Raw genomic sequence first — 14328 nt, forward strand, 5'->3', positions numbered from 1 at the left:
ATTGGCTGAAGAGTACTTAGACTCTCCCAGGACAATTATATTTTATCTCTGACTTCTCTGATTTGTATACTTTGTTATCTAGCCCATATAATTTATGTAGCTTCCTCTTCAGTAAAAATTGAAATTGTGTTGATTTAACATGGCTGTGTTTCTGTGGCTTCACTTTTTCCCTTGAACTTCATTAGTCTTAAAATAGACATCAGTACCACTTTTTGTCTGTTTGGACTGACCTGAACTCTCTCCTGTAATTTCAGATTTAACTAGTCCTGTCATTTCATTTTATATGTGTTTTTAAAAAGTACTTAGATTTTTTTTTAATTCGAGCTTGTATTTTCTATCCTTACAAAGCGTAACTTCAACCACTACTAGTTTTTGTTTTTGTTTTTGCAGTAAGGGTATGTGTACTCAACTGGTGAGAGACAGAGAGAAAGTGAGAAATCCCCCTCCCTGAAGAGAGAATAGCCACACTGTAAAACTTTCTCCTCCATCCTCTTCTTGGGATTTTGGGCACACATGCACAAGCACCCGCTATGATTATCAAATCACCTGGTCCAGGACTCAAACCATGGCTGACCATGTGGGAGTCCAGAGCCCTAACCACTATACCAACAGCTGCTTTTTTTTTTTTTTTTTTTAAGGGTTTTGTAAATCGGTGCTCTCCAGAACGACAGAGAGAGACAGAGAGACAGACAATGAGAAATCACCCCCCAGGTGGGATGGCCATGCCATAATCCCTTCTCCTCCATTTTTCCCTCAGGATCTTGGTGCTGCACGCACATGCGCCCGGCGTGAGTCTAAGCCACCCAGTCTGGGACTCAAACTGAGATCGACTGCATGGGAGTTCAGCAACATAGCCATTATGCTAAATGCTGGTCCCCCAACTGCTACTTCTTAACAGACCACTGTGTTTCATCTTGTTTTGGACTTTTCCTTTGTGTTCTCTCATTTTTATTCTTTTTTTTTTCTCATTTATTCTGTATTTCCAAACCATTTTAATTTACAGTTTTTAATGATCAAAATCAAAAATAAAAACTCATATTTACTCTCTTGTATTTATTTATTTATTTAATTATTTTTGTCTTTTGTTTTTGTTTTTGTTTTTGTTTTTTTTGGCATAGGGCATGTGTGCTTATCAGAGAGAAAGTGAGAAATCAAGCTCTCTTTTTCCCTGCATTCCCCTCTCTGGATCCTGGGCACACACACCCAAGTGCATTGTATTTCTCAAGCCGTTGGCTTCAGGACTCGAATGGTGGAGCTGGCCACGTGGGATCCAGAGCCTTAACCACCATACCACCCACCATCCCTCGTCTCCTTTATATGTAAGTATATTTCAACAAAATGCTTTTATGAAGGTTTTTCTCCTCTAAAAATTAATTTTTAAGGCAGTATTCCATATTTTTACTAATTTTTGAGTCCTATTATTTATACAGAAGAGATATCCCTTTTATGTGAGAGGAGACGGCACATTCCTCACGTGGACTGTCCTCATCACCAGGACACGTCTACCGGGCCTTCCCTACAGTGACCTGCTTTAAGAGCAGTGGAAGGCCTCCGTCACCAGTGCTCTGTCTAGGTGACTTATAAACCTCAAATTCCTTGAAAATGTGTTTTAGGGCAACACATATAAATGGGGGGAAAAAAAAAGTAAGTTTTAAGAAAATGTGATGAAAAATACCCTATTGCAGTCAAATTTAGTAAATGTTAATTTTTTATAATGTATATTTTCTCCCTTTAAGTGCAACAGTGAAATTATTGGTTCACTTAAAAGTCTTTTTTTTTTTTTTTTGATTTTTGTTATAGGGAAAGCGAAAAATCACCCCCCAGGGAGGATGGCCACACCACAATCCCTTCTCCATTCTCCTCTCAGGATCTTGGGCATGCACGTACATGTGCCCGGTGTGAGGTAAGCCACCAGGTCTGGGACTCGAACCGCGGTCGATTACATGGGAGTCCAGTGACATAGCAATTACAGCGTGTTTTCCAAGTTGCTGGGTCTGGGATTCAGATCACACAGTCTGCCATACGTGGTCCAGTCACCTTAAAGACCATGACACTGGCTGTTCCTCTAGTGTGATATTATTGGGTTACCAGAAAAGTCATGTTATTTTTTATGTAAAAATGCATATGACTTTTCCTACAACCCATTATTTGTGAAACCAAAATGTTGTAAACTTGACAACCCAGTTAACACACACGGTATCAGTGCATGTTACATGGACTAGGTGAAGTAGGTGGGTGGTCAGGACACACAGGCCAATTTGGAGAAAGAATTGAGCCCCTTGGTCCAACTCAGGTGATCTTCCCAGCACCTTTCCATCCAAGCACCACGGACATTTCTAGATCATGTTTCTGAAGATCTCGTGGGAGGGCCAGAAGCAGGAAGGAAGGATGTCAGAAGCACAAAGGCAAAGCTTTCTTGCCTAATGACATTCTAGGTCACCTTAAACAAAAACGCTGATAGAATCAGGGGAAGATGCTAATCTAGAGTCCAGCAACTGGCTTCAAGAATGGACTAGACAGTGAGTGGGGAGAATTTGTAATTTAGACTTCCGGGTGTTAAAAGTTATGCAAAGACAGGCACATAACCCTCGGCACGGGGCCAGGCACCTGTCGCCTCAGCTGCTTGGGAGGCTGAGGCAAGAGGATCATAATCCAGTAAGACTTTAAGAAGCTACAAGACACTATGCACCCTCCACCCCCGACACACAAACGCCCAGATGGGCAGAAAACAGATACTTAATATTTGCTGCCATATGATGGAACTAGTAATTAAAAATACCATCATTTGGCTGGGGCCAGCAGTTAGTGTAATGACTATGTCGCTGGACTCCCACGTAGTCGACCGTGGTTCGAGTCCCAGACCTGGTGGGGAGAGAGCCCAAGATCACGAGAGGAGAATGGAAGAGAGGGGATTGTGGCGTGACCATCCCCCCTGGGGTGTGATTTCTCAAGTTCTGTCTCTTTGTCTCTATCTGTCTGTCTGGTGAGCACACGTGCCCTATAGCAAAAACCTGTCAAAAGAAAAGAAAAAAAAATACCATCATTTGACGAGATAAATTCCATGCTTTGCATAGTCACACTGATAGCTGTGTATTTATTATTATTTTAAGGTGTATATGCTCACGAGAGAGCGAGAGAAAGAGAAAGGTGAGAAATCGCACCCCCAGGGAGGATGGCCATGCCCCAGTCCCTTCTCCTCCATTCTCCTATTGGGATTTTGGGCACACACACACAACCCAGCATGATTTTCATGCTGCCAGGTTTACGACTCAAATGCAAACTCAGTCTTAGGGGCCAGACGCCTTCACCTCCAGTCAGTCACTGGGTGGCCTGCTGTGCCTTTTTATGCAAACTCAGTCTTACGGGACCAGACGCCTTCACCTCCAGTCACTGGGTGGCCTGCTGTGCCTTTTTATACTCATCATGGATGAGTGGAAAGGAGGCCGGGAAGGATTAACACTGGTCAAGTGCATGGTGCTAGAGCTGGCAAGTGGCAGAGCTAAGAGCCAAATCCAGGTCTGCTCTTCCCACTTTGCCGTGCTATTTCTCAAGTCCGGACAAAATCTGAAAATAGGAAGGCTGCAGAATTTTAACCGCTATCACGAGGTTCACATTAACATTAACCAGTAATGTTTTTCCGTCAATTCTTATACTCTGTTTTGGGTCATAGTTACTAGACTGGAGATGTTTTGATAGCCTCTTGGGGGGAAACCCCACAAAGTTAGGAGTCGTGGAGAAAGCCTGTGGCGTTTCCAGCGTCTACCACCTGTTCTACATTGGTTCATCATCGGTGCTCTAAGAGCACATGAGGTCGGTCCTCTTTCTAGTGACTGACCTCGACATCGAATACAAGCAGGAGAAATGAAGAAAATTACTGAGGAAGGAGGTGACATCATAAAAGCCAAACAGTTCGTATTGGCTGTGAAGAAGTGGGTGGGGTGTGGCAGACCAGGGGAGACAGAACCTTGTTACTGGCAATTCTGAGACACAAAGTGAAAGTAAGGAGAGGGCACATGTGACTCCAAAGGGGCAGCCCTTGGGAGAATCTGCCTGCTGTTCAAAGCCACGTGGGGGGAGACTTGGCAGCTCTAAATATTGATGTACCCAATGCTGGAGCACCCAAATATGTGACAGAAAGACTGCTAGATCTAAAGGGAGAGATAGACGTGGCACAGTAGTCATTGTGGAGCTCAATACTCCGCCGTCTCCTCTGGACAGATCGTCTATTAATAGAGAAACCCAGACAGATACAGGATCTAAATGATACCACAAATCAAATGAACTTGACAGACATCTATGAAAGTTTTCACCCAGCAACCACTAAATATATATTTTTCTCACTTCCATATGGAACACTTGTGAAGACTGACTACGTGATAGGGCACAAAACCAGCCTTTACAAATTCAAAGTTATAGAAACTATATCCAGCATCTTTTCCAACCACAGTGGAATTAAACTGGAAATTAACTGAGGAAAGAACCCTTGAAAATACACAAGCACATGGAAACTAAACAACTTACTCCTGAGTGACGCCACAACCACTGAAGAAATTAAGACTGAAATTAAAAGATTCATTGAAACCAATGATGATAAGCGTTTCCATGACTTATGGGACACAGTGAAAGCAGTAACAGACAGAAGGTTATAGCAATTCATGCTCACAAGAAGAAAGCTGAAAGGTGGCAAACAGACAACCTAATAACACACCTTAGGGAACTGTAAAAACAATAAAAATCCCAAAAATACCAGGAGGAAAAAAACAATAAACATTTGAGCAGAAATAATTGAAACAGAGAATAAGAGAACTATACAGAAAATAAATGAAACCAATAGCTAGTTCTTTAAGAAGATAAGCAAAATTGATACACTAGTAAATAGACTAGTTAAGAAGAATAAAGAAACCAGATAAATCAGATCAGCAATGAAACAGGCAATATTATTCATTCATCAGAAAAGTCATGATGCATTTTTACATAAAAAAAAAAAGAAAAATGCATCATGACTCTTCTAAGGGCCCGATACGACGGACTGGAAATAGAAAAGATCATGAGAGGATGTTACGACCAACTATACGCCAACAAACATGAAAACCTGATGAGACAGATACATTTCTGGACACACACAATCTACCAATATTGAATCAGGAAGACAGAGAAAGCCTGAACAGACCAATAGCAAACGAGATTGAATCGATAATAAAAAGCCTCCTAACAAAGAAAAGCCGGATGTTCATGACCTCACTTCTGAATTCTACAAAACTTAAAGGAGAACTAACCCCAATTCTTCTCAAACTATTTCTAAAGATCCAAAAGGAAGGAAACCTTTCAAATTCATTCATGAAGCCTCTATCACCTGGTCCCCCAAATGGGCAAGGACATAGAAAAAAAAAGAAAACTAAAAAAGCAATCATACAGGCAAGGACATAACAAAAAAAAAAAGAAAACTAAAAAAGCAATCATACTTTCATATTCTTCATCTTGAAAGGAAGTGTTCGACTTCTGCATTACGAGGAAAGGCTGTGAGAGCTATCTTACCCATGGACGACGCCATGGCTATCAGATACATCACTGTAGTCCACACTGAAGGAGAAAGTATTTGATACCCTAGTAACTCGCAATGCTGCAAGGCTGAAACAAGGGCAGGGCAGATCCCCAACGAAGGAATCACCTTTAGGTTTAGGCTGGTGCAAGGGGCTGCTTTAAGAGCTGCCCAGTTGAGATCTTGTCTTCATGATGCGCTGCTCCTACCACCACGAGTCAGTTCCTCCTGCAGGTTCTGGGAACAATGTTCTGTGAGGGAATTCCATGCAGCTATCATTTCTACATGATTCTTTTCCCTGTTTTTTCCTTTCTTTAAAAACTTATTTATTTTTCGACATGGTTCCTCTAAACCCACTGGGTTCTGAGAGTAATTTTGGAAAGAGCTGAGTTAGGAGGAATAGCTAACCAGTTCCATTTAACAGAAATTGACTTGACCCACCCATGAAACAAGTATGCAAAAACTCATGACATTAATTACATGTTCCAGATATGTAACACAGGCCAGGAGGGGGCCCTAACTGCCAGGTGATGTCAGGAGCTATGTTCACCTGGCCTTATCATGTGCTTGTGCAAACGTGCCTACGTGAATGCACACCCGTCCCCAACATCCCAGTGCCTCCTGGGCCTGTCACAACCAGTGAATCCATGGGGAGAGGTGAAATCACTAGCTCAGACCTAAAATTTGCTACATCAGTTTACAGACCGGGATGTATCTGGATACTTTCTGCACATAGATTTGCTGGAAAATTGGGAATATAATAATTCTTGAAGGAACCTGGGCTCCTGTTTGTAAGTGTTCTGCCATAACAGCCTGACATTCCACAGCATTTGGAAACAAACTGAATTAAAAGTGAGACAGTGTCACTCGAAAAGCTGTTCTGGGTCAAGATGCCAAGAATTCATGAGTGAGAACTTAGTAAAAAGGACATGAATATGTTTAAAGTTGTTTTTTCCAAACAACCAGACTTTGGAAACTAAAATGACCAGCAAGCACTAGATATAACCAGTCGTTTCTACCTTGAAAACAACGTGAGAAGTGAAGCTAGAGAGAGAACGAAGGCCCAACACGTATGTGCAGAAATTAACTTTTTATTATATCTCATATAGTGTAGTAGTAAAGTCTGAAGTGCATGAATAAAAAGTTAGTGAAATCACAGGAGGAACAATCTATATAGCAAGAGTAAGTGCATTCCCTGTGCATCGGAAAGAAAAAAGAGTTTTCACTCATTTGGCCTAAAACTTAGTGTTCAGGTTCCCAGGATTCTGACATCAGAACCGGATAACGCTGATTAGAACCATAGGGGCTTTACAATAAAAGCTAAAATATTGACCATATGATGGCAAAAAGTCTTATTTGTGGTTAGCTTATTCTCTTCTAGCTGCTCTCTGATGGAGTGGGTGGCGCCGTGGAGGAGGAGCGCCGCCGCCGGGACGAGGACCGGGAGCGCTCGGCGCTGTAGGGGGCGTGCTTGTCGCAGCTCTCCATCTGGGCCTCCACCAAGTCCCTCTGCTGCTGCCTGAGAGTCTGGCTGATGAGCCCGGGGAGGGCGTGGACGCTCCCAATCAGAGTCTCTAACTTTGTCTCCAGGGTAACTATCCTCTTCTCGAAGTCTTCGCTCCTTTCATTTAGGTCGGAAATCATGTCGTACATGATGTTCTGGGTCTGGAAGAGAAGTGAGAACGGAGATGAGAACAAACCAGGACGCTGGACGGCGCTTGCCCTGGAAGCAAACCGGCGGCTTAAGCACTGCGCCCCCGCTGGCGCTGTCCGACACAGCAGGGCGTTGGTGGCCTGGCGTTCACCCCGTTCACCCCACAAACAAGTCCAGCGCGCTCAGTGTCGCTTCACTGCCAGGACTCGGGATTGCCAGACGTCAGACAGAAATTCGTTCAGCTGTAGGGGACCAGCAGGTGGCATGGTGGTTAAGGTGCTGGACATTCCCGCATGGCCGACCAGAGTTCGAGTCCTGAATCTGGAGGCTTGCTTTCTCACTTCTCTCTCTCACTCTCACCCTCTGTCTCTCTCTGGTCACATTAATAAAGTGAATGAATAAATAAAATTAAATAAATAATTATTTAAAAAAAAGAAATTCGTTCAGTTGCAGAAAATGTGGCAACTTATGGTATGCCCATGATTTTAGGTGGCAGGAAAATAAATGAATGTATCTCACTTTAATATTTACATATGCACTTTAATGCCTGTGACAAAGGTCAACAAATCAAAGTCATCTTGTAATATGTAATACTAGGGCGAGGCTAATTTTAAAAGATGTAAGAAACAGTAACCGTGCAGATGGTATTGGGATATAGCAAGAATTCTGAAGGTAGAATATGAATGAAGTTCAGGATTCACTGATTTGATAAGTAGTGAGTAACTTAAAGCAAGTAATTCCTAAGTACCTTTTCTGTCCTATGTCCCAAATGATTGCATTTCTCAAGTGGGTAAAACAGCATTTAACAGGCAGCCACGGAGAGAGTAAAAGTAGGGGAGATACTAAAGTTACCATTCCATCTAGCCGTCTATGGCTGAATCAGAACTAAGTGGTTCAAAAAAAGAAAATGCTTTCAGTCCTAGTGAACCTCGAAATTGATGTTTTTATCACAGCATATCCAAAACTGATTCTTAGTTGTATTTCTTGAAGTAGCCAAGAGACAAGGAGAGATGACCCCCAGGACCAGTTGACTCCTACCCAGAACGGGAAAAGGGTGGCCGAGAAGGAGGTCGGGGTGTCCACCCTGGGCCAGTGCAGCCTTCCCCATGTCTGAGACCCCTTTGTCTCAGCCTTCTCTGCTTCTTCCTCATTTCCTCTATAATGTCCTCTTCATCTGCTTAACAACCGCTAAAAATGATAAATGAGCTGAACGAATAGAATACGGGAATTATCATTCAGAACACAAATACCTTCTTTCAGTTTGGCCATGGAGACAAGAGTGCATTAACTTCATTTTTACTACATGGTCTTGAGAATACGTAAACAATATTCATTCATTAAAGAAATGCTGAACTATGGCACATACAGTCCCAGGGTTATAAGTAAAGAAATGGTTTGAAAGAAGCAGCATCTTGCTTAACAGATACACTCTTGAAGTAAATGACTTATCTATATAATTTTTATTGTTTTGGCTCAGAATGACTCAAGAGCCTGCCTCCTCTTTGCTCAGGATGGTCTGTTTGTCCATGTTAGCTGAGGGTTGCCTTCATGCCTTGCTCATGTCTCCCAGGTAAGGCATTATAACTCCACCTATCATCCCCAGTACGTTTCTGTAGTCTGTATGACTGGGATATGCTAAAATGAGTAGTATCATTTACGTACATTATTTAATGAGATTAGGTTACATTTATGCAATTTTCATAGATTATATCTGAGAATTCAGTGAATAACACAGCAGATTTATCAAATCTAAAATGGGATATATTGACCTAAATGAGAGTTGCTTCTTTGAACCATTTGTGTTAAAAGGCTGAAACTTACCTAAATGTATTTTAATACCTCCTTTATAATTCATTCATGAGAATACAATGTTTTGATTGTTGATAAATATTTTTATTTTGAGAGTGAGATTCTTTGGGGAGGATCAACCAAAAGTCAATCAGATAAATCTTATAAATGCGGTAGAACAATTTGGGGACTTTTCCAAAAGTGCTACAATTTTTAAATAATAAAACAAAAAAAGAACCATTAAAAGAGAGAATTTTTGTTGTTGCTTTTTTCTTAAAGACAACATCTTTAGGGTGTAATTTCTGCGATTTTTAATTTTTGTTTCAACTTTACATTCCTCTGCGTTTGCTTGACATACATAAAAATAATTTTACTGATGAGTTTTACTTAGTCCTGAATCGCATAGTCACATCAGAATGTGGTTCTACTTTCATGGAAATGAGATTTATCTGCAAATAAGAACCCCAAAGTACTGTCTGCTTAGATTTCTTGTGGTCCTGGACAGTCGTTTTAGAAAGCTTTCAGAATGGGGGCTGAATAATGTACAGAGTGAAAGAACATGTGAAGAGTTTTGAAAAAATTCTTTTAAGTTGGACGACCATTTTATGGTGGTTTACTGATTTTGATTTGTTAATTAAATGTGGGGGAGGCTCTTCCCAAAACCTTATTAAGGTGCCAGGACAGAGGTTAAGTTTAGCAGGATGCACCCTCGAAGGTCGAACACCTCAGGCTTACCTTTGCCAGGTCCACCAAGGTATTTGCTTGGTCATTCAGTTTCCTCTGCTCCATTTTTACACTTCTTAATCTAAAAGACAGCATCTAAAGTCAGAGAGGTTTTTTTTTACAGCTCTCTTACACCTTCCAAAGAGCATGCACAGAACTGACAAGAGCGAGTAACGGCATGGAGAATGCCTCGGCTACTGGGGTAAACTCCAGACTGGTTATGTGTCTGGTACGATGAGAAGCATGCTTCCCCAACACCGCAAAAGGAAAGGGGAGCAAGAGATGAGATGTCCTCAGGACAGCTAGTGACCAGGTCAGGTTGAATTCAGAAGGCTCATACGGACTTAACCATATGAGAAAAAGCCAAAACATTCCTTCAAGCCTCCGTATCGTGACAAATAGACATAGGAAGAAATATGCAAAGCAGCTGGGGCGTCACCCACGTGGGAGCAATGAGCGCCTTCCTATGCCTACGTGGTAGATACAGGTGTTAGCCCTGTTTAGTCGGAAATGATTGGGTTAGGGTTCGAACCTGATGAAAACACAGTGATAAGTGAGATTCTTATTAACAAAACCAGAACTTTTATTCAACCAGCAGCAAGATCACTCAAAACATAATTCTCTTATTCTTCGTTGTCTTTCAGTTGACTTTTATCTTGAACTGCCATTGAATTGGAAGGGTGGCCAGACCATTTCCTTGTGAAAATTTCTCTTAGAATCTTTAGTGTGGATAAAAGTCAGAGGGCAATTAAATTACCTGACAGATGGACTTGTTACTAGTAGGATTACTTGTAGCTACTTTTAAGTAGCACTGTATGTACTAACTGGCCTGATTTTTAAAAACAGTCAAAAGGCCACTGTTTTAAAACAAATATATCTCTCTTTGAATAAGACTTCTTACTATTCCTTATTTATTGCATTATTTCAACAATTGTTTATTCAGTACTTACTATGTACCAAGGAATTAAGATTTTCAAACAAGAAAAAAGTGGTTTGTTGTCATTTAAGCCAACAATTCAAAAGAGCTATGTGATGAAAATGAAAAAAAAAATCCATGTTAACCTTATTTTGCTTTAACAGTAAGTGATTTTTACAAAGTATTGATAGCTTTAATGCTGGAGAGAGTACTTTTTCTTAATTTTTATATTTAAATTGAGCTAAGTATATAGCAGAATTAAAAAGGCACAGGGCAAGATTTTACTGCCAGGGGGACTTTTGCAACACGTGCTCATAGTGCTCAGTGAGTATGCTGGACAGCTGGGGACCCAGCGCGTCACCAAATCTGCACTACGGTGAAGATGTGTCCTGATATCCGAGGTGTGTTAGACTGGGACGGTGTTCCTGAAGTCTGGGTTTGCACTCACAGAGGCAGCCCATGACTGTAAGTGATATTCATACAGGACATAGAACATTTCTAAGACAGAGAGAGAGTTTCCCCTTTAACCCTCTTTCATTTCTAAATAATTGAAAGAAAAGTATTTCAGGCTGGTCCTACCCTGCCTGGCTCTCCTAAAGCCTGCTCCTGCTGTTATTCTTTTTCTAAAGAGAGCGCAAGATCTCAGCTCAAAGCTCTCCGTAAGCACGGTCTACAGCTGGAGTTCGGTACAGCAGTCCTGACTTGCCAGTGATGGCATCTCTACTTGACCTTGACTGACATGTCTTTATCTGTTTATGATAGGAATTTACATCATTTTCCTTGCAGGTTTTAGAAAGCAATAGGACGGCTAGCACGGGAATGGCAAGGTTAGGCTCGAGGCCAAAACTTCCAGCACCTTGTAAGTACTGAAAAAGTGCTGGGCTCTGCACAGCCAGCCAGGCAGCACCCCCTTAGCTGCAGGGGGTACTTTGTCTCGGAACAGTGAAGCCTCATTTACGTCTCTCAGATCGCCGTACCAGGTCTGACAGTAGAATTTTGCCCATTGTGTTTTCTACTAATCTGGAAAGCTGACAGAGAGAGTAGCCCTGTTCGCTTGGAATTCCTGCAGCTCCCTGAACTGAAATCATCCTGTCTGTTTGTTGTACTGTCTGCACTGTGAGAGAGCTGAGAGCAAAAGCCTGCTTAAGCTGCAGCTGCCGGAATAAAAGGTGACATGCAGATGTGTAGTACACTTTTTTCCCCACCTGCGCTGTGAGAGAGCTGAGAGCAAAAGCCCGCGTAAGCTGCAGCTGCCGGAATAAAAGGTTACATGCAGATGTGTAGTACACTTTTTTCCCCAGAAAAAGAAGAATAAGAAACATATGTTGATTTCTTCCATGTGAACTTCACTTATCACAGGAAAATATCATGATTTGGGGTTCACATTTCCATAGCAGCAATCAGACTACTAAAGTTCACAAATAAAGGGTCTGCTGGGTGCATGCAGCCAGTAGGAAGTTCTGCAAACGTTGAAGGGAGCAGCTCACACAACTTACTTCCGAGCTCTATTTTCATTTTGTTGAAATAAAAAGACAAAACAAAAGAAAAGAAACTGTAAAATATTCTGGAACAAAACAACACAATGTGGTTGTGCACAGGGGGCTCGATTCATTAGCTGGAAGATGCTGTTCTGATTCGGCAGGATTTTGACATACTGAGCAAAAGAAACCCTATTCAATTACATGCCATCCCTCTTCGTTGCCGTTGCCTCCCCCGCCCCCTCCTGAGAGCATCTGGCTCCCTCCGGAATCCCAGCTCAGAAGGAGGAGCACGTGCGAAGCCACCTTGGCCTCTTGAATTTGGTGTTCACATAGGGAACATTTTTGCCCAATAGGAATGTGACACGGTCAACAGGACAATATTTTAAACACTGGGGTTGGTTTTTCTCCTGGGGAGTGCGCATTTTCCAAGTTGGGGTTACTCAGAGGACCAGCCTTCTAAAAGGCAGGTAATCTAATACTCTATGCTTAAAACATGACGTTTACTGGATTTCTCGGTTCTGAGACAAGGTCACGATGATTAACAGGTCTAAAGTTGAGATAAAAGAATGATAAACCTCAAGTTAAAAACTGCTACAAGGAGAAGGACTGGAAGTTAGAGGAACAGAACTCTTCATGGTACCAAGTGATAATCCAAAAAGATAAATATGTGCCTAAAAAGGGGGCACAAGCCCAGAGAGGTGAGCATCCGTCGGAAACTAGAGGTCACGTGTCAGGCAGAGACTACAAAGTCTGGAAAAGAGAAAGAAGGCGGAGATAGAAAACGACCGTTAGCAGGAGAGGGAGCTGCTGAGAAAGCTCTCAGGACAAATCCGAGAGTGGGAGAGGCCAGGGGAGCTCTAGTAAACACATTTAAAGTTCTCCTTCAACGAGTAAGATCTGATTTCACCCCGTGCTGACAGATGAGGCTGAGGGTCTCACTGGAACTAACCATGCAATGAAGGGCAATGAAGGCCTTGCCCTTAGGAATCGAGCCCTATGTGCCTTCCTTCACGGTTTCACTCCCCAACTGCCGACTCAGTTAAAATGAGAGTCACACATGATTAATCTAGCCAGGCTCAGACTGTGTGAATGAACATATTCACACATACCTTGCACAAAGTATCAGCGTCCCCCACCCCAAAGGAAACCCAGTATTCCCAAGACTCATGTATAAAACAGAGCATGTTTAAGTGGCTTGCAGCTCGTCTGCTGTGGGAGCTCGTCTGCTGGGGGAGCTCGTCTGCTGGGGGAGCTCATGCTGCTTCACAAGAAACAACGAGAATTGTCTGACAGAAGCAGAAGAATCTCACGTGGCTTTCTCTGTCGTGCATCCCACAGCCACGTGCCAAAGACCCTGGGCAGCCCGTTCACAGCACTGTCAGGTCAGGCCTACAGGCCTCATGGGTCCATTTGCCACCTGCTTAGGGACAGTTCTTAAACTGCTTCCCCAAAGATTTTGTTTCTAATATTTCATTGAAAATATGTTCAACCTACAGAAAAGTTATAACATTTGTACAGTGAATCCGCCTCAATTCTCTCTCACTTTTTGAGTGTGTGGGTATTCAGAACTCAAGTCCTAAGATGAGATGAAGTAAATATGCACCATTTACTCATGGCTACAGAACGTGGCTACAAAAATCGTGTCAGAGCATTGTTCTATGTGTTTGTTGTTACATGAAAAATTACAGGTGTCAAAGACAAACTAAATGTGATTATACGTTTAGCAGGTTACAGCGACAGGTGAGATGAGCGAACTCTCGGAGCAGATGGGTATGTGGCTGTGGACACACAGACCGACGACACTGGCTCATGTCCACGTCACCTCACACCCTCACACTAGGGTTTAATACACTCCAACAGTAGAGGCTGATGCCACATGGACACACAGACCGACGACACTGGCTCATGTCCACACCACCTCACACCCTCCGTCCTGCACACATACACATTCTCATATCCACTAGGGTTTAATACACTCCAACAGTAGAGGCTGATGCCACAAGTTTGGAAGTACAAAGAAGGGCTTCTGCACGTATTCCGCATGCACCTCTTACAGAAGTGTTAGGGCTGCTGTGCTGTATGGTTTGCAGGGCTGACTCTGACAGGAGCTCGTGTCAGGGAAGTCCTTGAGGGAAGACACCTTCCTCAGCAAGATGGGCCTGTGGGACACCGGACACACGGGGGAGGCTCGGCATTTCTCAGGTATGGGGCGGGGGGGGGGGCTCCG

At 42.7% G+C, this 14328-nt stretch overlaps 1 protein-coding gene across 1 annotated transcript in view; it reads right to left on the reverse strand.

Moving 5' to 3' along the window:
* Window positions 1–6614: 6614 nt before the first annotated feature.
* Window positions 6615–14328, reverse strand: part of LOC102485167 (small conductance calcium-activated potassium channel protein 2) — a gene marked incomplete at its 5' end in the record, with an annotated part of 170767 nt that continues 163053 nt past the window's right edge. The window contains 2 exon segments of the mRNA XM_014583380.1: window positions 6615–7204; window positions 9717–9786. Of these exon segments, the coding sequence (XP_014438866.1) occupies window positions 6917–7204; window positions 9717–9786 (358 nt within the window). The 3' untranslated portion in view covers window positions 6615–6916.

This window comes from Tupaia chinensis, unplaced genomic scaffold, assembly GCF_000334495.1.
Source record: "Tupaia chinensis unplaced genomic scaffold, TupChi_1.0 Scaffold144269_1, whole genome shotgun sequence".
Lineage (NCBI taxonomy): Eukaryota > Metazoa > Chordata > Mammalia > Scandentia > Tupaiidae > Tupaia > Tupaia belangeri.